Consider the following 24,960-nt stretch of genomic DNA (forward strand, 5'->3'; position numbering starts at 1 on the left):
GCTGATACAGTCCTGGCAACCCCTAGAGCCTCCCTCCCCACCCTCCCACCCTCACCCCCTTCTCATGGAATAGTTGGAGCTAGCAGACAAGGCGCAAGACCAGTGAAAAGCTAGAGTAATGACAGCATGGGACTGCAAGGCATCTTACATTATGGGAGGAAGAGGACCAGCATATGCATTGTAGTGCTGAAAACATTCCCCGTGATGCGGGACAGCAACACTAACCACGTGTTGTCTGTGACTTGTTCTGTGACGTGCTCTCTGGGGGATGTCAGTGTGCAGGATAAGGCTCCAGTGTGGTGGCAGAGACACAGAACTCAAAAGCTCCTAGGCATGATCTGCATGGTTCTGTGTGTGAAGCAAAAGCAGATTTGAAAGTCACAGGACTAATAACAGTGAACTGGGCAGGAATTGGAGGTGCAAAAGAAAAGGTGGTATCTGGTTGTAGTGCACAGGAATCCTGTCAGCTGGGATGGGGGCAGCACTCTCTCTGGAGGGCTTGGACACCTTCCTTCTGGGTTGTTTTGGGGAAGGCACTGCTTTAACACACATATGGACAGGTTAAAGACTCCAGAAAAAGGCCAAAACAGCTGCTGAGGATAAAAGGAACAGATAGTGTAAAAGTGGAAAAAGTAAATGCATGCAGCCTCACAGACCTGTGTTCTACAAACTAATGAGTGTGCAAAGCAGAGGAAGAAGCTATTCAGTGTGTTGTATTTGTATCATACAGGAGTAGGACAAAGAATACAGGGGCGAGGTTTCCTGATGAGATCTGTCAGACAGTGGGTACACCTGCAGAGGAGTTAGCTGACATGCCATCATTTTGGCCTTGTTTTCCTGCTTTAGGAAAGTTAATTCTCCTTTAAATTGCTGGTGTTGGACATTCCTTGTAAGGATCAGGAGTGAGCTTATCTTCCCTTCTTGCTTTTGTCCTAGGTCCAACACGAAAAATGCCCCTGACTGCCAGTGCCATGGACTTTTTTCAGCTCTTTGTACCTGACAACGTACTAAAGAATATGGTGGTCCAAACCAACATGTATGCCAAGAAGTACCAGGAGAGGTTCGGTAGTGATGACGCCTGGATTGACGTCACCTTGACAGAAATGAAGGCCTTCTTAGGGTACATGATATCAACCAGCATCCACCACTGTGAGTCTGTTCTCAGCATCTGGAGCAGCGGCTTCTACAGCAACAAAAGCATTGCACTTATCATGACGCAATCACGATTTGAGAAGATCCTGAAGTACTTCCACATTGTGGCCTTCCGCTCAAGCCAGACAACACATGGCCTCTACAAAATACAGCCTTTTCTGGACTCTCTGCAGAATGGCTTTGACTCTGCTTTTAGACCTTCACAAGCCCAGGTAAGAGTTAACCTGTTGGCAGGGAACATCCAACCTATGTGCTCTAGGTTGTCTCACTATGACTGAAAGTGCAGAGCACAGCTGCCTGAAGAAGGAGCTGGGGCTTCACAGTGCGAAGCCATGCTGCAGTGCCTCCATGAAGCATGAGAAAAGCAGCACTGTCCTATGCAGGTGCTAAGCAATGCCTGACCTACAGCCTGCAGTGCAGGTACCTGGCTTGTTTCAATAGGAATGATGCTCTCCGAGCTGGCTCTGGTTGCTTTAGTGGTCTGAACAAGCCTGGAGACTTCTCAGTGAGGCTGGCACCACTAGGTTTTGATATCCTGACAATGGGAGGTTGCAGGCTGCTCCTGCAGGCTGTGAGGGAGAGTGGAAAGGGCAGAGCTGGTGCAGCTGGGCTAGAGGGAAAACCTGCAGCTGCTCCTGCTACAGGCTGAAGGTTGGATGTGGGAGCCGAGTTTGCTAGGCGTGACCGTCCCTGACCGTAGCAGTAGGTGCTTGCCATATGGTCCAGCAGCACAGCTACCTCCTCATAACTGGGCAAAGGGAAAATAAGCAGGGGGACAGATGCCTTTGCTCTCTGCAGTTGTCAGCTGCCCTCAGCAGCACTGCCTGTGCCTTGTGCCAGTCCTGGTTTTTAATTATGAGAGATGCTTCTGTGGAAAAACTTATTGATGTGTGGATTATGCAGACAAAGTGCCAGTGAACTGGAAATAGTTCTAGACTACCAGGAATAAAAGTAAACAAGACTCCAATGAATTTTTGTTTCCAGATACAGTTAGGGGTACAGCAGAATGCCATTCTGTAGGGGAACTTCTCTGTAGGCTGGGCAGACAATGAAAGGAACTAAATATAGAAACTTTTGTAGCTGGTGGTTGTCTGACTACAGCTGTACAGTTGACCTTTTTTTTTTTTTTAAAAATTGCAAAGAAATCTTTTCTTAATATTCATCATACACTATATTTAAACTGTGTTGCGGTATAAATGATCTCCTTTCGGAGCTGTTGTATGGGTTCCATTCAGGAGTCTGGAAAGAAAAAGGAATAAGCTTGAAATATGTTACTGCTTGAAATAACTTGGCAATCAACTCTCTCTTTTCAGAATGTAAAGATTTCACCTAGACTTTTGGAAAGGGTGTTGTGTCCATTGTTGTCTTTTTCTTCCTGTTTCCCCTTTGAAGCATCAAATTTTTGCCCCCTGCACAAAATTAACGAATACATAGATGCATCACATCCATTGAAGTGCCTGGAATCCCTGGGATTACAGTTTTTTCCAATTTTGTAGAGATTAAAAATATTACCTGTGTAATTCAGGACAACAAAGCTGTCTGAAAAGCTGTTACAGTGGAGGAGGGAGAAGTGTTCTCACTAAGCAATGCCAGCAAGGTGCATTTCCATCAAGACAAAACAGGCAGTGGGAGACATGGTATTGCTGGGACTGAGCACTCATTAAGATATGAAATCTAATCCTTATGGCCACTGAGTTCAATGAGCGGAAGATAAAGGCTTCAGAAATGTGATCACTGTGTCTAATGTAAATGCTTATAATGGTGTGCTGCGGGACATGCTGTGAGTGTAAAACCATTAAAGGATAAAATTTTATTTGCATGTATATCCCTTCTCACTTCCCCGCTCCCAAGCAGGGTTTGAGAACTAAACTGACAAAATCACAGTGTTCTGTTTGCAGTGGGAAAACATCTAAATCTCCACAAGCAAAATGTATGCTTGTGCTGAGCTTGGTAAGGGGATGCTACTTTAAGAAAAAAAAAAAAGAGGGAGAAGAAGTAGTGACAGCCCAGTTCTCTTCCTTTGCCCTCCGCTTCTCTGCTCCCTTGTCAGTGTTTACGTCAGTGATTTCTATACATCATGTTTCAGTGGTATTGTGTGGAACAAAAAGCACTAAAATACAGCTTCAAAAATAACTCTGTGAGAAAGAAAAAGGTTTTGAATTAATTGTTAAAAATACTCTAGTGTAGCACTGGTAGCCTACTGGGGGATGTTCCAGGTCTCCTTCCAAAAGGAGCCTTGTGCCTTTTGTCCTCCTCGGTGCCATCAGGCAGAGCTGCACACTGCCTGTCTCAAGAGATGGGGACCTTGGCTGCTCAAAACAGCCCGAAAGACCCGTCCCTAGAACTTGTCTTGAGTGCAGATTATCAGACTGCAGTAAACATCAAACCCAGAATGTCAGGCTGAGTGAGAAATAATGGAAATAACTAAAAATAACCCAGTTGCACAGAAACAAAGGGAAAAGGCAAGGGGAAAGGCCCATTCAGATGGGCTTTTGGATGTGCTGCCTCAGAAAGCGTTTAGTCAGTGACACCTGGAATCCCAAGGTCAAAATGAATTCATTGCTTAAGGTACACCTGTATCTTAACATGAGACTTGTGGTATCTGGGTGGCTTGTGCCTGAGCCGTGACCTGTGCTCAGGCTTTAGGCTAACATCTTGTAAGTGGCATCAAGCAGATGAATGACTTGGGCTCTACGCTGTTGAATGCAGTGAGGCTGTTTGGCCTTGTAGGTAGACTTGTTATGGACTTTCTTCCTCTGGCAGTGGAAGGAAGGAAGGTTAGGAAGATGCTGTGTTTAACTCACCCCTACGGACAGACCAGACAGTCTGAGTTCAGCTGGCAGTGCAAACATCTGCCTTCACAGTTAGTTCTTCTATAGATATGATCTTTTATTTTATGAGAACTAGAAAATATTCTTCAAGTGGAATTTCTGTCAGAAAATATTGAGGGGTTTTTTGTCATGTGTAACCCCCCCAAAAAATGTGCATGCAAAAATGGCACCACAGTTTCTATGAGAGGAAACAGAGAGAGAGAGAGGGAGAGAGAGAACAATGCCAATATACCAAAACAAAGAAAACAATCTGGTGAATTATAATTATTTTGCTAAATATACTGAGCAAACAAAAGGAGATAATTACTCTCCAGCTTATGACGGTATTGAAAGCCCAGAACATAATAATTATGTATCAGCAGCACTAGCTTCAATTTCAGAAGTAAAAAAAAATGGTATTCTGACCTAGATTGGATAGGAATGACAGGAATATTCTCTGCATCCTATCCCTCCCCAACATCTTCTGTATAAATAACTGCTGCCTCTTCCTGAGCAAGAGGAGATGGAGTTTGGGGTCTGGTGCTGGAATCAGTGTTGTCTCTTTGCTGCTCAGCGTTGTAGCTGTGCTACTGTCTACAAGTGGAAGCCTGAAGACAGGGAGGATGCCCTGCCTGAGCTCAGGAGGTATACTGCAACAAATTCAAGGGTGCTCACCTGCCAAGGATACACGCTGAATTCCAGAAACCAGAGGAGTTCAGGAAAATAACATCACTGCTCAGATATCCGACTGTGCCTGCTGAGTATTTATATGCATGTCAGCGGGATGTGACTAGACAGGATTGCTGTCTCTGGCTGCCCCTGGCTGGTGTGGGAGAGGTCAGGAGCACAACTCCAGGCACTCTCCTCTTCCCTCTCCCTCCAAAGGACCTTCTCTTTGGAATCTTGGAACCAAACAGTTCTGCATCTGCCCAGTGAAATGGCAGCTGGCAACAGTCGGCTTAAGCCCTTACCTCAGGCAGGAGTGAAGTTCCTGGCAAAAAGAGAGACATAACTCCAGCCTCTTGCTCCAAGGGCATGGTGCTAAAGTTTGGCCAGTTACTAGGGGGCTTCTTTGTGTGTCGCTCTGGGTGGTATCATAGGGTACAGTGAAGCATTTTCAACATACATCTTCCAAACCAGCTTGCAGCATTAGACAACAGCTTCTCTGAAAACAAGAGGGGCAAAACCAGTCTGATCAACTCATAGCTCTTTTGTGTCCTGAAGATTAAGTGTTGATTTGGGGTTGAGCACTTCTGAATGCTCGAGTCACACCTCTGTATCTCAGTTTTTGTGTTGTCAAAATGATTGTTTGTGAGTAAGGGTGGTGGCCCCAAACCAGGACTGTTCTGTCTTAGGGTTTCTGTGAGTGTAACACAAAGATATAAGTATTCAGAGGACGATGGCCAAGTGTAAGACATGGAACAAGAGAAAGACAGAGAGAGGAGCAATAAGAATATTGAATTGCAAGGTAAATTTCTGATGTCCTGTAGTTCTTGGCCAGTTGATCCTCTGGTGAAACCAGATTTTAGGGAGATTTGACAGTAGAAAATGATGAACCTTTATGCCTATTTTTAAATTACCAAATGGTAATGGAGTGCTGTAAGAACTTATTATTTTTTATGGCTGTTGAAGCAGTGGTTGCATATGGAGGGGTGACAGCACTTGTCTCCCCACCCTCTCTGGAGGAAGCAAGAAGAGCAAGCTCCACGGTTTTCATTTCAGTTTCCCTGCCTGTCCACATTCCCTCTTTGCAGCAACAGCAAATCTTGCCCTCCTCTGTTTCCATTTTCATTCCCTCTTCCCAGCAGTTCAGTAGGGACTTTGTGTTTCCTCTTCCCAGCAGTTCAGTAGGGACTTTGGTGGACCATTAGTCTTCTTATGGAGAAATGGGAATGACTTAAACATTTGGGATAGGGGAAAGGAGGGAAAGCTCTGGGTCCTAGGGGAAGGCAGGGCTGACCGTTGGCAGGGATAAGAGGAAGATGGGGAGAGCTTTTCAAAAGCCTACGGGAAGGCAGGGCTGACCGTTGGCAGGGTTAAGAGGAAGATGGGGAGAGCTTTTCAAAATTCAGATTTGCTTTCTAAATTTGAGGCTGACAGGCCTTACTGTGTCTTAGAAGGCAGAAGGAGTGCAAAGGGTAAGCAAAATGCAGTGAAGGGCTGCTGTGAGGAGAGCTAATGCTGTGTTGCAGAGGGAGCTGAGCTAATGACAGAGGGGAAAAAATGTCCTCAAGTGATGCTAATACAGCCTCTTCTTTCTCCGGTAAGCAAGATGCAGTAGAGTTGCAGAGGGAGCTGAGCTAATGACAGAGGGGAAAAAATGTCCTCAAGTGATGCTAATACAGCCTCTTCTTTCTCCTGCTCTCCATCCTACAGTGGGGGAGGTTATAACAGTTGAACCACACCGCTCAGTGAGATCTGGCAGGTTAGAGGGCTGCATCCAACCCCATCCCAAGTGATGTTGTTCTCCCCTCTGCACGGAAGAGGCAGAAAGGCAAAAGCAAATGGAGGCACATTTAATATTTGCAAACATTGTCAGAATTCCCTGAAGTGGAAGTGTGAAATGCTGCAGGTAGCCTTTGCAAAGGAAGAGTGGTGCTTTGTGTGGACCTTGAGAGAGGAAGAGGATTTGGCTCCAGTGGGGGAAACGGGGCAGCTGCAGCTTTAAAAACAAATAGCTTTGTGTGCAGCTCTGCTTGCTCACATCTGCATTTTGGTGTATAATTTGAACATTTCACAGGAGTGCTTTCAGATGGTCCGGTGAATGTTTTATGAGCTGTTAAGAAGTGGTGTGCATATAATTGAGTCTGCAGCCACCACTGTGTGTGGAGGGCACGGGTGCCTATTTTGGACTGACAGAGCGATGTTCAACCAACGCCTTGTATTAAGGAGGCCAGCAGCTGCTCATCACTGGTGCTTAACTCTTTACCCACCACATCTCTCCTACGAGCATCGCTCCAGGTTTAATGCAGTGTTGTTCTCGTTTCCGCCACTGGGTGCGTGCAGACATGCATCAAAGTAGCACACATGCAGATGTGGAAAGGGTCGGTCAGAGGGTGAGAGCCTCTGCATTGTGGATACTGGTGTCTGAGCCTGTCTCCTGGGGTCAGTGTAAAAGAATGGGCTCCTTTAGATTGCAACCCATCTGACTGATTTTACACGTGTCTTTAAAAGGGCACAGATTATGGCCTGCTGGGACTGCTTTCCCCTCCTGTGCTAGGAGGGCAGCCTGCAGTTACTTGCTCTGATTTAGATGTAGATGTCTAAATTTAGTCAGCATTTGTCAGCTGAGACCTTTCAGCTGTTTCCAAGCATTTGTATTCTCGCAAGAGACTTGCTAGACAACTCACACACCATGTAGGCAGCGATGTATACATTACGCACAGATACCTGTGAGCTGCAAGCAGGCAGAGGTGCTTTTCTATAGGTGGATTCTATAGTATAAAACCTAATGACTTTGCTGCAGATTAATGGGGAGAAGTGTAACAAAACAACTACAAGGAACTTGGAATCACTTACATCATCTGGATGCAGAATGCAGAAATTGCTTCACTTTCACAGATTTTCATTAATTGCTCCAGTCTGCCTTGTCTCTTTCTATTCCTGCCTCTGGTCCTTTATCTTTCTATCTCCATTTGTCAAATTTTTCAGCTCCTGAGGCAAGAGAGGCTTCCCTGAAGCTGCTGCCACCAGGAAAAATCTTTTCTGTTTCTTCATCACCTCCTTAAGTGGCAGCAGAAACTATCTTTTTTTTTGCCCTTCTTCCTCCTGGCTGTGTATTTTCCTTCACTGTAAGCAAGGAGTGTACCTTGACAACATATCGTAGAGGATGCTTGGGTAGAAGACATTCTAGATGATGATGAAGGATGCTGCTAACAATCCCACCCCCACCCTGCCTTATTTTGGAGGGATGTTGAATTGTAGCTGACAGTGAGAGGTGGAGGCTGCATTTTGGAGGAATGTTAAACTGTTATTGATAGTGAGAAGTGGAGACCCATGCCTTGCAACATTTGCAAACCACATGTAGAGCAGCCATCCACAATGGACTGTGTTTGGCCAGGCTTTGGTTTTTGTGGGATGGTAGCAATGAACAAAAGTGGTTTTGCTTCTTTGTATGAGGTGATGCGCACAAGCACAATGCAAAGACTGTATTTCCTTGGAAGAATTTAAAGCACCATTTTTTTCAGCAATCATGTACTCTTCTGTTAGTCCCCACCCCCCAACTCTTTTCTTGCCAATTGCAGGTACTACATGAGCCCCTGATTGACGAGGATCCTGTTTTCATTGCCACATGCACGGAGAGGGAGCTGCGCAAGAGGAAAAAGAGGAAATTCAGTCTCTGGGTTCGGCAGTGCTCGTCCACTGGTTTCATCTGCCAGGTGGGTTTTATCTGCCAGGTGGGTTTTATCTCTTCAGATGTCTTGATTCAGTTCCAGCAGGCCCTTAAATGTATTGCGGGAGCAAAGGTAACAGTCACTTCTCTTCATTGCCTTGCTGGGGACTACAGTCTGAATGCAGCAGATACTAGATCCAAAAGGACGGTGACGACAAGTTCCTGGTGCCCTGTTTGCTGTATGATTTATCTGAGCGTGCCCGTCTCTGATACTGTGCATCTGTCTGCCAGCCCTAAGCTAATTAAATTGAAATGGAGCTAAAAGGTCTGTCTGTTGGTATATCCTAAGTTTATCTAAATGTCTAGGTACTGTGAGTTCTGTCATTTTTAATGAGTCAGCTTCTCTCTCTAAGTGTAACACTGCATCTGTGATAGCCAGCAGTGTCCAATAGATGAAATCAGTATGGTACCAAAATGTCCATTTTGTTGTGAGGAACATATTAGTTGGGTTTCCTGTTACATCTCTTTTCACACCTCTACGTCTCTACCAAAGAAATGAAATCTAATGTGAGTTCAAGGTGAGATATGAGCTTGAGTGGGAGATGCGTTAAAGGGTTTGTTTTTAGTATTGTAGAGCCCTGGGGACAACTCTTCAAATTCTCAGATTCCCCAACTGCTGATGTGTATTTGAGAGCTCTTGAAAAATCTGTTTATTTTAAAATAGATACCTAGAGGTGAGGAGGCAGATATTTTCTGATACTTCTTTTTCCCAAGACTTTCTGTTAAAATGTAGTGTCCTGCACGTTCCCAAGCAGCAGCTCAGAGGTGCAGGTAGGACGTGCATACCGGCTGCTCAGGCTGAATGTGTGTCAAAACTGGGGAGGGCCTGTGGACTTGCTGCAGTTGAACATTAGTTCACAGTAAAATATGATCAGTAAATCACTATGACTATTTGAGTAGCTATGCAAGAAAAGAGGCTCGGTGAAAATGGGTTTACATTTTCAGCGATGCTATTAACTCTAGGAAGAAACTTAGGACCATGCCTCTTCCATCCAGGCTTTAAAGCAGTTGTTTTGTCCGATACAAAATAGATTCAACTCATGAAGCATCCTTGTAAGTTTTTGTGACCAAGGCTTTTCGAAAGTCATTTACTACACAGAGGCAGTGTCTTTAATCTCCAAGATGAACTCCACCAGTCCCACACACAGCTTATTACTGAAGTGTAATGGGTACAGCAAGCACAAAGTTTGCTGATCCCTCTTGCCATGCTTCCCCCAGCCAACTGCCACCAGACTAATAAGTCTTCAGACACGCCAGAGGTTTCAGATTCGGAGCTGTAATTGCGTTGCACCTCCCGTCCTGTCCATTGAGAGAGGAAATTAATGGAATGTCAAATGAAACAGAATAGATGCTTAGCACCACCCTAATCCTCCTGCTCCCTTAATGAATTAGATACTCATGCCTCGCTTGCATCCGGATGACGTCCAGGATCATCCTAGCAGCAGCCTTCTATTTTCATTCCGTGACTTGGCTGTAATCATGCTAAAATGATTGGGTGAGAGGGACCTTAGGGAAGGGTGAAAAAGAATTTACAGGAAGATGAATGTTCATGCTAAAATGGAAAAACCTCATCTGGGGAGGATGGGGATCTTCAACTACGGTGTGTTTCAAATGCTACATTCAGTTATGTGTCACACGTACGAGGGATCTTGCAGAATCCAAAGCACTTATTTGGTGATTGGTTTATTTACTGTATTAAAACAGAGGGATTTTTCTTCTGTCTAACATGTGGAGAGAATTGATCTAAATGAGAAGAAAATCCAGTGTTTTCCCTCTTCATGTGCACACCTTCACCTCCATCTCTTGTGAAACTGCCATCATGAAAGGAGGACTTTTTGCCTGATAGTTAAGGACTGACTGGTCTGTTATCTGTCTGCTGTCAGAAAAGCCTTCCAGCACCCACTTGGAAATACGCAGATACTCTGTAATACTGTCTGCATGAATTCCTTCCCTCACTGTTTCCACATGATGACATCGAGGTCATTTTATTCAGGATAAAATATGACTATAAACACTTCATAATCAAGCTAATTCAGTTTCAAAAGTCTGAATAATATATAGCTATAAAAAGGTGAGGCAGCCCAGGCAGAAGAGGGAAGTGAGATACATATGACTGGCTCTCAGGAATGGAAGGAACCTCTGGAGGTCTGTGGTGCTCCTGGCCAAAAGCAAGGTCCTCTAAACTTGAATGGTGAGCCTGATGTTAAAAAAATCTTCATTTGAGGACATCCCAGTTTTCCCAGTGATCTGCTTTTCCTGATGAAAAGAGTTCACATTGGCTTGTTTTCCTAGTGTAAAACTGCTGTCAGTGTTTTGAAGCCACATGGTGAGCTACTGTGTGAACAACTCCTGGTTGGCAGCTGACAGGGCCGTCGTTAATGTTAGGAGTTTCAGCTGTTTGACTCCTCAGATTGCTCTGTCTGCTTGTTCTCATGAACAAAACTGAATCACTTTTTGGGGTATAAATAAACACTTCTGTTTGATGGGTCCTCATTTGCTTTTTTACGCAAATGGTGTTTCATGAAAAAAACAGCCCAATAAGCCGTTCATGGAACAGAAGGGGCATGAAAACTAAATACTGCTTATGGATATAAGAAGGTGCATAGGCTTATATGTACATAATATAAATAATGTATATATATTAGACTACTTTTCTGTAATACAGATAACGTGAGTCCACCCTGACAGTTACATCTCTGCTTTAAGATGGATGCACAATTTGAGATCATATCTCTGCTTTGGAGATACGCATCTTGTTGCAGTGAATAGATGCTTTGCTGAGTATCTTTTCACAGTCAGCTGGCCAAGTGGGAACATGCAGGAGGGACAGATCATTCAGACAAAGTAAATATACATCTACAGTAGCTGGGAACATGAACAAAACCTTTCAGAGGGTTAGAAGGGCTCCTGTAGGACTTTATCAAAGCAGGCAGTAAAACTGCCCTGATACTGTTGCTTTTTTCACCCGTCCTTGATGCTGGACATCAAGGTGGCAGCAGCTGCTGCTGCAGCAGGGGGCTTGGGGCCTTCTCATTTCTTTCTTTCTAATGCAATGAGAACAGCAAACTCAGCTTTCAGGACCTCAGGTGTCCTTCTCTGCTCCATCTTCTCTCCCGTTTCCTCATTTCCCTCCTATATATTTCCCTACAGATGTGTTACCACTAGGATACTTTTCAAACCAATATTTTAATATCTTGATTGCAGTTTAAATGACCACAGGAGCTGAGAAGTGTTTATTTTTTAGAATATTTCCTAAGTCATCCTATTTAAAACAAAAATCTAGTTGTGTCAGGTTTTATTTCTCTTTTTCTTTCAAAAAGTCTGGAATACTTGTGTGCAAAAGATGTGCATAAATATGATTGGCAGGATGCTTTCATTTTAGATATAGCAATAGAGCTCATCAAAAACTACAGAGAGTTCCTAAATACCTGATCAGGGCTAGTTATTCTGTCCTTGTAGGACACGTCATACTCTCTCTTTCCTTTTTTTGTGCAGCTTATAAGGCATGAACATGGTCACGAGTAACGGTTACTAAGTGATGGTTAGTCCTTGCGTAGCTGCTGCTGCACCAGAAGGTTTTCCAGTCATTTTGCAGGAGGAGAAGGAAGCACAGGAAGCTGGTGCCGTGCACTGAACCCCATGAGAAGTCAGGCAGGACAAGGTATACCCATAGTGCCTCGTCCAGGACCACAGGCCCATGGCACAAACATAACCCTAAAGACAGTCCTCAAAGAGCCATCAGTCAACAAAATGGGAGGCAGTATGTAGATGGTAGAGAGCACTGCTAAGGAAAGGTCAGGCAATATTAATCACTATGATAGGCGGTAATGGAATTAGCTCATCAGCCTAATTATTTGCTTAAAAAACTGTGATATCATGGTGAAGATTACTTTATGGATGTGTGTATCCTTTCCTATTCCTTGGGATGAAATTTGTTCTCTCAGGCTATTCTGGACACTCTTGCCTTCCCACACCCCTCTCTGCCCTCAACCATATGGGCTCTGCACTTGCTTTTACTCATTGTTAGAAAGTTCTTGCAATAATGCATTTGATTTTCACTACTATCCCTGTGAAATGTGTCGCTAAAATTTATGAAGTCCTTTAGATCCTTGTGCTGGGGCTGAGTTTGAGTTTCCACCTTCCACTGCTTACCCTGAAGAAGAATAGATTAAGGAAAAAGACTGTGTCTCTGCAGCTTGGCTCTTCCCACATTACTGAAAAATCAGCAACTTGCACTATAGTGCTGACCAAGGAGTGCAGCCTGGATCATGGTGGCCTCCCCATGAGAAGGGTAAGAAATTGCTCTCTCCCTGAAGAGCAGCGATCTCAGTGAAGTGAGGTGTTTGAGACTGCTCCACAGATCAGTGGCAGAGCAGGGAGTAACCTCAGCTCACCTGACTCAAACAGCAGTGCCTCATCTGCTGCTTTCTGTTGCTTTTCCTGCTGCACCGTCTCTTCTTTTCTTACAGTATCTCTCAGTTGCAGCAAAAAAAGAAAGCAATGGAAACATCGTGCTTTTGTAGTAAATGCTATCGTTCATTCTTGATTTCAAATAGGGCAAGTTCAGTCAGCTCGAATACTTCATAATCCTCCTGGTTTTACAGAGTGAGAACTCTTCCAGAATTTAGGGAAACTGAAATGGTGCCCCAAAGAAGTCACAGTTTCACAACACACCGCAGAAGTGCGTTCAGGCACTGGGAAAGGAAGGGGTAAATAAGCCTGGAGTGAGTTTTGTGTTCAAGGTCAGAGTTGCAGGAGTGTTAGCCATCTGTGCGTTTGTTTAATAAAGCTGCTCAGAAATGTTGGTGTTTCAGCCTGTTTAAGTTCTGTTTAGAGATTAGTCTGAGCCCTTTGGTTTCTTTAAATACAGCTCCGATAAGTTCTCTGTTGCTGAAACAGTTGCATCTGGAATGCACAGATGTAGTGGCTGCTTTGAAAAGGTTCTCAAGGTCAGGCTTTGACTGGAAGGGGATCCTAGGAAATCTGATCGCCTTCATTTGTCAGTCACTGGCGGCTGGAAAATCCTAAATGCTTTCTTCCTCTGGGTCCCGCCAGGCTCTGGCTTTTGAATGCATGCAGTTCTGTATTGTCAGCGTCTGAGAATCTCAGATCACAATTAGAATGCAATTATCCTCTTACTCACTAGTATTAAGTGGGAAGGTAGTTTTGCAAGGTGTGCGATGGGCCAGTCTCATTCATTGCTGTGGAGTTTACATCTTACTGTGTTTCTAGATGAATGGGAAAAACAAACATATAAATGTGACCTAATGCAAAGATCTCTCCCAGAGTTTACACACAGTCCTGATGTCTATTTTCAAGTAAGAATGAGGAGAGGCTCAAACAAATGAAAAGATCCAGTCTTGGTAAGAGCACACCAGTGGTGCCAGCAGCGGATGAGGAAGAACCAGACCTAAGAGCTGGCTGGGAAGGGGCCATTAAAGAAGGGGGGAGTGTGGGCTGCAGAAGGTTTGGGGTGGGACTGAAGGGGAGGATCTCCCAACAGTGACGGTAATGGCAACAGTTAGAGATGAGGTTTAGGATGAGAGGGGAAGACAGAGTGAGGCAGGATCTAGAGGGTGGTGCTAGGAAGGAGCAGTTGACTGTTTCCCTGTGAAGTCTATAGAAAAATGAAGTTATTCTTTTGATAGCTATTTAGGATCCAAAAAGTGTGACAGTACCATTCTTTGTTCTCTTGCTTTTACAACTGTGTCATCTGAAAACTTGGCTTATGTTTTGTGGTTGTTTGGGGTCTGCCCTTTGTGAGATATTTTGCACAAGGTAGCCTTCAAAACCTTTTTCTTGTTTATTAATACCCCTGCCATTTTTTTTCTTCCAAATGTCATCTGTTTCATTTGAGAATTGTAGCCTGGGGTGCTTCAATTATGAATGAATGTGAAGTATTTGGGATGTGCTATTCACAAGTGCTTTCAATTTGCCATCTGAGCTTTGAATATGAGCAGAATCCCCAATATTTTAGTTCCTAGGGCACTCTTAAATGTGCAGTCAAGATGTAGCTTTTGTTCTTAAGTGCTCGGTTTTTTACCCAGTCTCTAGTGAGACCTTATGAACCTTCCACATGAATTTTCCGTAGAGTAAATTGCTAGCACAGAGCAAGGAAATTCCTGATGGCTTGTAGCACAGGTGTCTACTCTGAGATCTCCTTCTCCTGGTAGCACCCTCTCTAGCAGTCTCCCTCTGTAGCTGAACATACTTGCTTTGAGTTTCTGAATGACAAGTGATTGTCTTGCCTCTCATCTGGCAACATGCAAATCTCCAGCTCAGAACTGTGATGTCTTTTCTGATTGCCTCTGTGTGGGCAAACGTTCTTTCCAGAACAGCATGCACTGTTTTTCTTGTTTTGGAAGAGCTTGGCACAGTTTTCACCCATACCCTGTTGCTTAGACATTTGGGTATATTGATTGATATCTGCTTTAGTGTTTTGTGATGGGAAGAGGCAGAAGTGTTTGTAGGTGGGAAGAAAGATGAGACAGAGACTGTGAAGGTCTTTTCTTACTGTCAGGCTTTTAAAGGGAAGAGACTGTTAGGATACTGCATGGAGACTGAAGGCAGAAGAGAGGCACGTTTGAGGGATGAGTTGAACGGTGTGAGGAGAGAGATCTGGCATTGTGAGCATGGGATTAAAACGTGTTGGATTGAAAGTATCTGGTGCAGTAGGGCTGCAGTAGATAGAGACATGGCAGAACTGAACATGTAGCTGTTCTGGTAAGAAACAAATAATTGAAGGATGACTAGAGAAAGATCCATTTCTGTGCCAGCACTGCAGGTTAAAGAACTTCAGCCTGTAGTTGCGCCCTAAGACATATGATGTATAGAAGTTATCCCATTTGGTGCTGTAGATCGAATGGATCCGTAAACACTAGAAAAGATACACAGTAAAAGTGATCTCTGCAGATATCTGAGAAGCACTGTTTTGACTGTCACCCGCAGAAGCAGAGGATGTTGCTGCCAACACCATCTGTTGTCCAGCAGCAGTTGTTGAGCCTGTCTGTACTTCTGATGATGTTTTTCTGTTGGAGCACGTGGAAAGGGCATACAGTCACAGGCAAACCAGAAGCTCTGGTGAATGGTTTAACAAACTTTTTTGGGGAGCAGCTTCTCACTGTGCCTGTGAAAGTCTTGCCGCCAGTTCCTGTCAATTCAGTGTTTTTTCTGTAGACTGCTAACTGTTAAATACTACTTCTAATGTGTTACAGAATGGGGTGGGGGGGGAATGCTTTGAGCTTCAGTAGGCAGGATCTTAATGATTTCAGGTAGAATGAAATAAGCTGCGTGAAAGGATGGGGAGAGAGAAAATAAAGGATATATGGGATTCTTGGCACTTGCAAGGATATTTGAAGCTATACCTTTGTCAGTTGTCTGTAACCAGCAGCTGTTTCACAGCAGCCTTTATGTCTTCAAACATTATGCTGCCGTTACCCGTCTTCCCAAAAGAGCTGAGCATGATAAAGCTTTGAATGATGTTTCTTCAAAACAAGAGAGATTGTACCAAGAACAAATGCTGTGCTTGGATAGGCAAGGAAATGCCCAAGGAGAAAAAAGAGGGATATATTTAACATTGGAGGAGGATCAGCAGTGGGTATGGATGTTTGAGTAAAGGGCACTGGGGAGATGAACAGAGCAAGGGGGGATGAGAATCACCAGGCGGCCATTTCAAGGACCCTTGAGATAGAGGGGAGTATAGAGGAAGGGTGCCAGGTGCACAGGGAACTCTGCTAACAAAACCTGTGGTGTATGCGGCACCCTAGTAGGAGAATAGTGATACCTCAGTAGACAATTGCATGGTGGGTGTGCACTTTAAAGCAGCTGGTTGCAGACCCAAACCAGCCCATGGTGAGGGACCAATTGGCTCACCGGCAGGGGATACTCTACGGGGAACAGAAAGTGAGCACGAAGCAGAAGAGACTCTTGGTTGGCTAAGACTTACTGCAATAGGGGAGGGAAGGTGGGGAACGCTTTCCTAGACTGAGATTCCTGCTTTGTTTTCAGCTCAACTGCTAATCCAAGGTCAAAACTAATCTGTCTGCATCTTTTGTCTGCACTGCTTTGTCTGTAGATTTTAAGGGCTTGATATGTGGTCTCTGTGCTGACATACTAGTAGCCTAATCTTAATTTTGATGCCAATAATAATGAAATAACTTTGCTGTAAATTTGGAACAATCTGCCCTTTGTATGCATTTCACTGTTAAACTGCTCTCTTGAGCCCTGATTAATAGCCTAAATGACTTACCGTAATTAGCTAGTCCTCAGCCTTAGCACTGGGGAAAGCAAAAATCTTGACAGCTTTCGAAAGTGTGTTGAGTGTGTTCAGGGAGTCTACAAACTTTCATGACTTTGTCCTCATCTGGAAACTGTTTCTATCAAAAAAGGGATTTTTTTTTTTTAAGATAAGTAATGTATATTTAAGACTTCCTTTAATATGTGCTGTACTTTTTGGAATTAGCGTGTATTTTTCCTTGCATGAGTCCTTCTCACAGGCTGCAGTTCTGCATAAACTGCCCCAGCGTGGTTCCCTTCCATGGAGTGTGGTCCTTCAGGAACAGACTGCTCCCATGTTGGTCCCCCATGGGGTCACAAGTGCTGCCAGTAAACCTGCTCCAGCCTGGGCTCTTCGCTCCACAGGGCCACAGGTCCTGGCAGGAGCCTGCTCCAGTGCAGGCTTCTTCGTTCACACACATCCACCTGCTCTGGAGTGGGGTCCACCAGGGGCTGCAGGTGGATCTCTGCTCCACCGCTGACCTCCATGGGCTGCAGGGGCACAGCCTGGGCAAGTTTTTCAGAAAACTTGCATTTGTTTGTGTTTTTAAATCTTTGCCAGTTCAGTGGTGTTACAGTGCTGTTTGAGTGACTGAGCACAGTGTCTGCTTCTTCCCATTTCTCTTTCCAGCAGGTTATTTCAGGTGACTTTTAGAACAAGATGAAGGTCAGATGCCTAGTCGATTTTAGTCAGTATTCAACTTTGATGGAAGTTGCACTTGTAAATACTGTCTGTGAAATAAAATGTAAGGCTTGTGCACAAGGGGTTATGTGCTTTCTCCCTCTGCATGACAGTGCAGAAGACTCCTCTTCTAGAGGGATCACTTGTAGGAATGAAGGCATAGCTTTAATTCGGTGCTCTTTCAGGTGGTGGGTATACTAGCTGGACTGCATTTGTTTAATTATTGTCACATTACTAAGGGATAAATGTTCCTGCACTCTAACACAAACACGTATGTCCACCTACAGATGATGATGACAGCTCTCTTGAAATGCATAGCGATGCGGACTGCAATGTTGCAGGATACACACTAAAGCTACTGCAGCCTGCTACAAATGAGCCAGGCGTTTCCCTGTTCACAGCAGCACATTGTGCTGTACCCTGCTGCTTCCTGCTCAGTCTGTTTTGGTGGGTTGTCTCCAAATCGTGATCTAAGTAAAGGATCTAAGAATTAGTGCTGCACCTGGAGAGTTTGATGAGGATGTTCTGGCTGGTTGGGTATGTGTATTGCTGGTTCCTCTTATTTACAGGGGTGCACGCGCACTTGTGTCGCAGCCTAATGGTCGCTGCCAACAGAAATAAATCGGAACATTACTGCAGTGAAGCTAATGGGCCATTTCTTTCTGGTCATCTTGTAATGGCCTTTCTTGAAACTGAAGTTCCCATGGTCTCCTTTTTCTGGCAGCATTAAAGCCTATGCAGATTCAGTACAACACATAATCTCAGTTATGACTTGAGTCTTTTCCTGCCAAGCAAACAGTCTTCAAACTGTACAACAGTGACAAGAACCCCAGGAAGCCCTTCAGCTGAGGTGAAGGACTCTGTATTTATCGGTAGCTGTGCCAGCTAACCTGAGGTGGTTTTAAAGCAACAGCTCCTTGAAAGGGTCTTAGATGTTAGCAGTCTATGAAAAGTATCTGCTGCCTTGATTCTCAGCTTGTCTCCATTTGAGTTGAGCAGGTATGTTAGCAATTGCATCTCCTCCCTCTGGATTCCTTATAACCTTCTGACTTTTCTCTCTCTTTCTTGTTTAAGATTTATGTGCATCTCAAAGAAGGGAGTGGTGCTGATGGACTGGATGCTTTGAAGAACAAACCGCAGCTCCACAGTATGGTGGCCAAAAGCCTTTGTCAGAATGCCTCTGGGAAGAACTACATCATCTTCACTGGCCCAAGCATTACCAGCCTGAATCTCTTTGAAGAATTTGAAAAGCAAGGTGTGTATCCGGTGTCTCACTGGGTTTTAATGGTGACAGACCTAGGAGCCCTTCTGCCACAGAATTAAAAAAACTCCCACGAGGCTTCACTGAGATTTCAATACTTTGTATAGATGTTGGTCACCTCAAAGACACTGTCTCATTCATGAAAAAGTACTATGCAGAGGACTTTCTAAGTTGCTCTTGAAATTTTTTTCTTTAAATCTTTTAAAAGTTCAAAATTAGGATATAAAAACCTTTTTAATAAGGGTATTTAAAGCCCTTGCTTTTGTTCTTTGCCTTAGAAATGTGAGGTCTAATCTCCTATATGGCCTGGAGGACTTTTCAAGGGACTTGCTAGCTGCTTGTGATTTTTCTTTTCCCATTGTGAAAGACTTGGGATGGGATGAATCCTTAAAGGTGTGCCTTAGAAGCCCCTGTTGGTTTAATATCTGTTAAAGATGTGACTTCTCTAGATGACATTTTATGCCATTGCAAAAGCCCTAGCATGGTTCGCTTTTTTGCTGGTATAAACATACCTTGGGAGGACAGGTTTTAGTTCTGAAGGCATAATAAACTCTACATTGTCAAAAGCACATTTTCCAGAAGAATGTCCATTGATATGGCAGTGTGGCTCTCCCAGCTAGTTTCTTGCTAATGCAGAGAGTAATCCCAGGACATCCTCTCTGCCAAATGCCCCCTCACCTTGGGTGTGGAAAAGCCACATGTTACTTTGCTTTCAGGAATGCTGAGGAGTTGTGACTCCCCTTAAATTACAGGCTCCTGCACTCTTGATAGTCATTTATAAGTCAACTCAATGTAATTCTTGACTTGTTCTTTAGTCAACATGGCCTTTTGGAGTTGGTATGGTACGTACAATAGATCGTTTGTAGCAGTAAGACTGGAGGCTGCTGTTATGAATCGCGTAGGAGGAGGCTACAGGGCTGTTTCCCTCTTCAACACACCACCGATGACAAGAGTTTTGCTTTTGGCATGTTTTCCATTGCAGAAAATTAAACCCACCTGGAGCATTATATTAATGAAGCATGGCCCAAAGCAGGAGGAAAGACTGGTAATTGAGACAATATCTTGCTTCTTGTTTAAAATGAGAACACCAGTGAGCTGCACCAGTGCTGTCGGTGAGCACTTCAGACTGCGCTGGCACTGAGTGCTGTCTCTGTTGAGCTCCATGCAGGACCTAGCTCCTACATTATTTCCTCTGAGCAGAGACTGTTCTTTAGTAAATTACTTTTTTTCATAGCTGATTGTAAGCGTTACATTTTTAAGACTACCAAAGCAATGATGCAAAATGTGGGTTCAAAAAGTTATCGAGAGAGTGGGACTGGCTCTTCACAGTGGTGCATATTGGAAGGACAAAAAGCAAGTCATAAGCTGTTGCTTCTAAGATATGTGAAGATACCAAGAGCTGAGAAAACTTCAGAAAATAAGGCAGAGCTGTTGGATCTTTTTCAAAATCAAAAACCTGAACAGACCTCTTTTTTGTTTTTCAGGGGATATACGAAGCATTTGTTTCCCTGGCCTCTGAATAGAACTGGAAACTTGCACTGAAATGCCCCAGATCCTCTGTTCTGCGGGCAGACAGCTGTCATTGTTATTTGCTGTGACATTCATTCGTAGTGCACATCCCTTTCTCCCCCCTCTAAGCATTAGTGCTGTCCATTACAGAGGACAGCACCTTCTAAAGCCCTGTGTCTCATGCTTCCCTTAAACATAAGATCCCCAAAAGTCCCTTTTGCACTTTCTGAACCAGCAGCATCTGCTGGCTCTGTCCCACTGAGTGTCTGGAGTTGGCAAACCTGCAGGAGTTACCAGCCTGGGTGACCATGGCACTCCCACAAGCTTTGCAGGATCCTGAAACTCCGGCACGTGGACTAAAGCAAGCTCTCATCTCTTTCGCACAACAGTCCACCCAGTTGCCCTAGCTCTGACTGGACCCAGTGTTACATGCAGGATAAATGGTTGCAGAATGTGTATTTTTGCCTGAACTAGCTTAAGGCTGGCTGCTTTTTTGAATGGTCCTAATGAAGATGTGGTGAAACAGGCTTCAGCACAAGTTCGCCAGGGCCTGGAGACCCTGGGAATGAATCTTGGGTGACTACACCACATTTTCTCATCTTCGCTAAGATAGCTTAGGTGTACGCATTGATATTGCAGTTACAGTTTAAGAAGACCAGAGGAGGACAGCCTGTCTCCAATGACTCCTGTGTATGTGACAAAAACCTGTTGTGATTCTGATTTAATTACACACAAAAACTTCATTGAGCCAGATGGGCATAATTTTTATTGCTTCTATTGCTATAGTAACTGAGTGTTTTTAAAAAGCTCTAGAGATTAAGGGTGTCATCCATGATGAGAGATGCTAGTAAATCTGCAGAAGTGCTGCACTTCTCTAGGCTATACCTAGGGAAGGTTACACAGTGTGTTCCTGAGAGAGGCAGCAGTTCCCATTATTCTGTATGGGGAGTGAAACATCTGCTGGAAGCTTTCTGCAGGCTTATTGCCTGAGCTAACAAAAGGCTACAATTAATTATTATGGGATCTCAGAGATGGCTGGTGCTATTTTGAAGCTCTAGCACAATAATGTAGTTATTAGCAGGGTTTTATACCATTGGAGTCTCCTGGAGAGAGTATCACCCTTCAGTGAGTCATAAACTTTAGGCAGCTAAAGAAATTCTTCTCAGGCTGGCTTGTTATCAGAACAGGAAGACCTTAATATTGTCTAGAAGAAAGTTTTCTAAAAGTTTGCTATGTTAATGCCAAAGTTTGCAGGTACGTGACCTACAATGTTTGTGTACAAGAAATTAAAAAAAAACCAAAAGCCTTCCACTGCAGGTGCAGTTCCTCCTATACTGATTGTAAGCCCATTGCTGTCAGGCTTTTTTTGTTGTCTTTTGTGGAAGGAACTTACGGATTTCCAGGGACTGATTCATTCATTAAAAATAACAGAAGGAGTGCAGATTTCCTCCTTCAGAATGAAGTTGACCCATTGCTGTGTTGGTAGACCTTCTGACATGAGCATCTTAAATTTTTGATTGAAGAACCTTAGCTCCTTGTAGAACTGCCCACAGCAACTGGACTAGTTCATAAGTATTAGCAATCATTACGTTAGTATTCCTGTAATATCTGTGAGCTGTTGAGGGGATGCTCAGCATACGAGGTGCTATATGAACGAAGGACAAAGGTTGCACCTGCACACAGGAGCTTAGGTCATTCCAGAAAAACAGAGGCAGAAGAGCCACATTGGAAACCCACAAACACAGATAACACGCTCAAGGGAAGCCAGACACTGTAGTCTGACTTAGCATTTCCCCTGTAAGGATCTCCAGTTATCCAACATGCAAAATTCAGCATGATGAAAAATTTGATCAAGCAGACTTAGCTGACAGTTGAACTTTAAACTACCACAAGCATCTGCGGCCATATGAAAGATGTGCACAGATGTCACCTGTCACCTGCCCATTGTTTTTTTCCACTCAGGAGGGTTAACACAAAACCTAGGGAGACTGAGGAAATTTCCGTCCAAGATTTCCTTGAGTTCAGTTAATTTGATCAAGAAGATCTGCTTCTCATGGACTAACAGAAACAGGCCGTTGTTATTTCACAGCCTAATGACAAATTCAAGCACTGTCATTATTAATGTTTTCAAATCTTTTTTGCGCCCACTTGGCTGCATTGAGACATGTTTTGTGCTGGTAGATTTTATTCCTTGCCTCTTTCACATATGAAAAGGCCAAGATGCTGTGAGCAGCAGAATGTGTTGCCTGTAGAGGCTCTGATGTCTGTGCAGGACAAGATCAGTGCTCACTCGACTAGGGCACTGTTTGGTTTATCTCCTTTCCTGAAAATCCATTTTCATTTAACTTGTGTTTCCATCTTCCTCATCCTTTGGCACATTCATTTTTTAAATCAACCAGTGGTGTCAGTGGTTCTTAATTGCTAAAGCAGCATTTCCTTGAAAAACCAGATGATGCTGGTGCAAGTAGTGAGCTGAAAATCAAGAACTGGGCAGCATAGTGAAGCAGTAGATTAAACTAGAGTTTGTCAGCTATGTATTTTGTGATTAAAAGCGTCATGGGAGTAATGTAGGAGAATTGATTTCAGTTAACATCTAAGATACTATGGCTTTCCCTACGCAATTTATTCTCGTAGTTAAACATCAAAGACTCCCTTGGATCATAAATTCTGATTTGTTCCATAATGCATATCACCATTGGGGTAGTTTTCAATCCAATTATAAACATGTTGTGAAGACTATTACACAGATTATAGATGTTACTGTTGGGAAGATACCCTGTATTCTTCTCCTTGTCATTTCATCGTGACTGTGCAGGAGTTGTCAATACCTTTCATCAAGAGAGCAGGCTTTCTGCACTTGTCTCAGTTTCCAGAGACATTCATGTAGGGCACAAATCTTTGGCATTACAGAAGGTGGCCAGTTGGCTAGCATATCTGTTGGACTAGAAAGTTGTAGAACAAGCTCGCTCTGTAGTCAGGTTGTTCAGACTTGCTCCAGTGCTCTTGCTGTCTGGGTCCGTGCAACGGCTTGCTGAGAGGGAATGTTTTTGTTCACACGCAGAGATTTACTGCTGTGGGTTGCTGAGCGCCAGGAAAAGTGACTGCACAGGCCTACCTCCGTCCATGCTGAACAACCCTGAAACTCCCCCGTCCAGAGGACAGTACAGAATAAGAATGAAGGGAAACATGTCCTTGATCTGCTGGTACAATAAAGGGCACTTTCGTTTTTTGACCAACGCCTATTCACCGGTTCAACAAGGTAAGCAATATTGCTACTGCTCATCTCGAAAGTGCACGTTTTATGTGACAAGGCAAAATGACTCACTGAGTTTGATAATAAGCCTGAACAAAGAGCTTGATCATAATATCCTGGATAAACAGTAGCTGTAGTGATTACGCCCCTTTTATGTCTTCCTACTGCTATTCTTTTTTCCCATGCAAAGGTTAAAAGCCTACTGCTGATGCAGCCTCCTTTGCCTGAGCTGGTGGAGGCAGTATCCTTTTAGATGTGAAGACTACATCTTTGCTGATGATCAGAGAAGGGAAGATGGTTGTTGTATAATACTATACTAGACCCATTTGCAAAGCATCTTGTAGGATTGCTGATACAGAAAAATTAATAAATGTTATTATGGACTTAGAGCTTTGAGCAGATCCTACAATTAATTTATCTTATCAGTAAAAACTTAGTCACAAACAAACATCTTCTTGCCAGAAGTAAATATCATTAAGGCTTCCTGTTGTATGTTAAATTGCTTTTAGCAATTGATGAAAAGAAACCAAAACGGGTAACTTGGATAGTTCAAATAATTGCAAAGAGCTTCTCGATACTGAAATATTTTCCTTTTCAAAAGTATAGAGGTTTTAAGAAGGTTTGGAAACTTCTGTAAGATGCAATATGATCAGCTGACTCTTTGAAATCATCTCTCAGTGAAAATACTGTTTCAATTTATTTTCATTTTTATTACTCAGATTTATATATAACTCCGTGAGACAAATAAGAATAACCTAAACCTTTAAATGTAAAGCCACCCATTCGAAGGCATCTTGCACACTCATGTTCATGCTGAAAATATGTACATGAAGGAAATATGACACTTTGGGGACCCTGCTGAAGCCAGTCCCTGGAGCAGTGTTGCTCCCCATGAGGGGCACTCAGGATCAGGATTTGTGCTGTTTCCCTTATGCGCTTTACTGGATCTAGATTATTCAGCTGCAGTAACTGGACAAGAGTTATCACTACCTGTCACCTGTTTTTTTACAGGCTAGCACAGAGCATTTGGTTATAATTCATAAATATTACTAGAAAAATACTCTGTTTGTAACCATCAGTGCTAACTGCCCCATTAAAAGAGGGAGCAAAAGCAGACTCTGTGCTGGCAGGATCCTTTACAAGCAGCACATGGGGGTGTGAGCTGTTGTGCTTGTGATTGACCTTGGGTCTGTTTTGGCACAGATGGGATTGTAGGTTGCATGTCTGAGGCAGGTCAACATACACTAATTAGGACCTGTGTGTGCGATGGGCAAGAGCTGCCCAACACATTGCTCACCAAATGCTGGCTGGGACAGTTGACATAGTTCACAGTGAATCAGAGCAGAAAACAGAGACAGACTTTTTAAAGAGTGGTGCTGGAGGGGAAGAGAGTCTCTAGTGGAGAGCTGGGAACAGATGGAGACTCGGCAGGAAGGCAGAAGACCAGATTGCCTACCTCTAATTTGGCATCTCTGAAGTCAGTGCAGCAAAGCTCGTTTAAACCTACTTGAAGCTGGACCACCAGAGTTTCCTCTAAGGCATATAGAGGAGGAAGAGGAGGAATCTATGCTTCTTGAGGCAAGCCTGTAGCACAGACCTGCTGAGCATGTGTGTTAGACGGGAGAG

At 43.8% G+C, this 24,960-nt stretch overlaps 1 protein-coding gene across 1 annotated transcript in view; it reads left to right on the top strand.

Moving 5' to 3' along the window:
• The first annotated feature begins 950 nt into the window (after nucleotides 1–950).
• Nucleotides 951–24,960, top strand: part of PGBD5 (piggyBac transposable element derived 5) — a 30,042-nt gene continuing 6,032 nt past the window's right edge. Inside the window, exons 1-4 of the mRNA XM_010072848.1 lie at nucleotides 951–1,364; nucleotides 8,207–8,341; nucleotides 18,386–18,566; nucleotides 23,143–23,340. Of these exons, the coding sequence (XP_010071150.1) occupies nucleotides 951–1,364; nucleotides 8,207–8,341; nucleotides 18,386–18,566; nucleotides 23,143–23,340 (928 nt within the window). The remainder of the gene's footprint in view (nucleotides 1,365–8,206; nucleotides 8,342–18,385; nucleotides 18,567–23,142; nucleotides 23,341–24,960) is intronic.

The sequence above is a fragment of the Pterocles gutturalis genome, unplaced genomic scaffold (genome assembly GCF_000699245.1).
Source record: "Pterocles gutturalis isolate BGI_N339 unplaced genomic scaffold, ASM69924v1 scaffold21831, whole genome shotgun sequence".
Taxonomy (NCBI): domain Eukaryota; kingdom Metazoa; phylum Chordata; class Aves; order Pterocliformes; family Pteroclidae; genus Pterocles; species Pterocles gutturalis.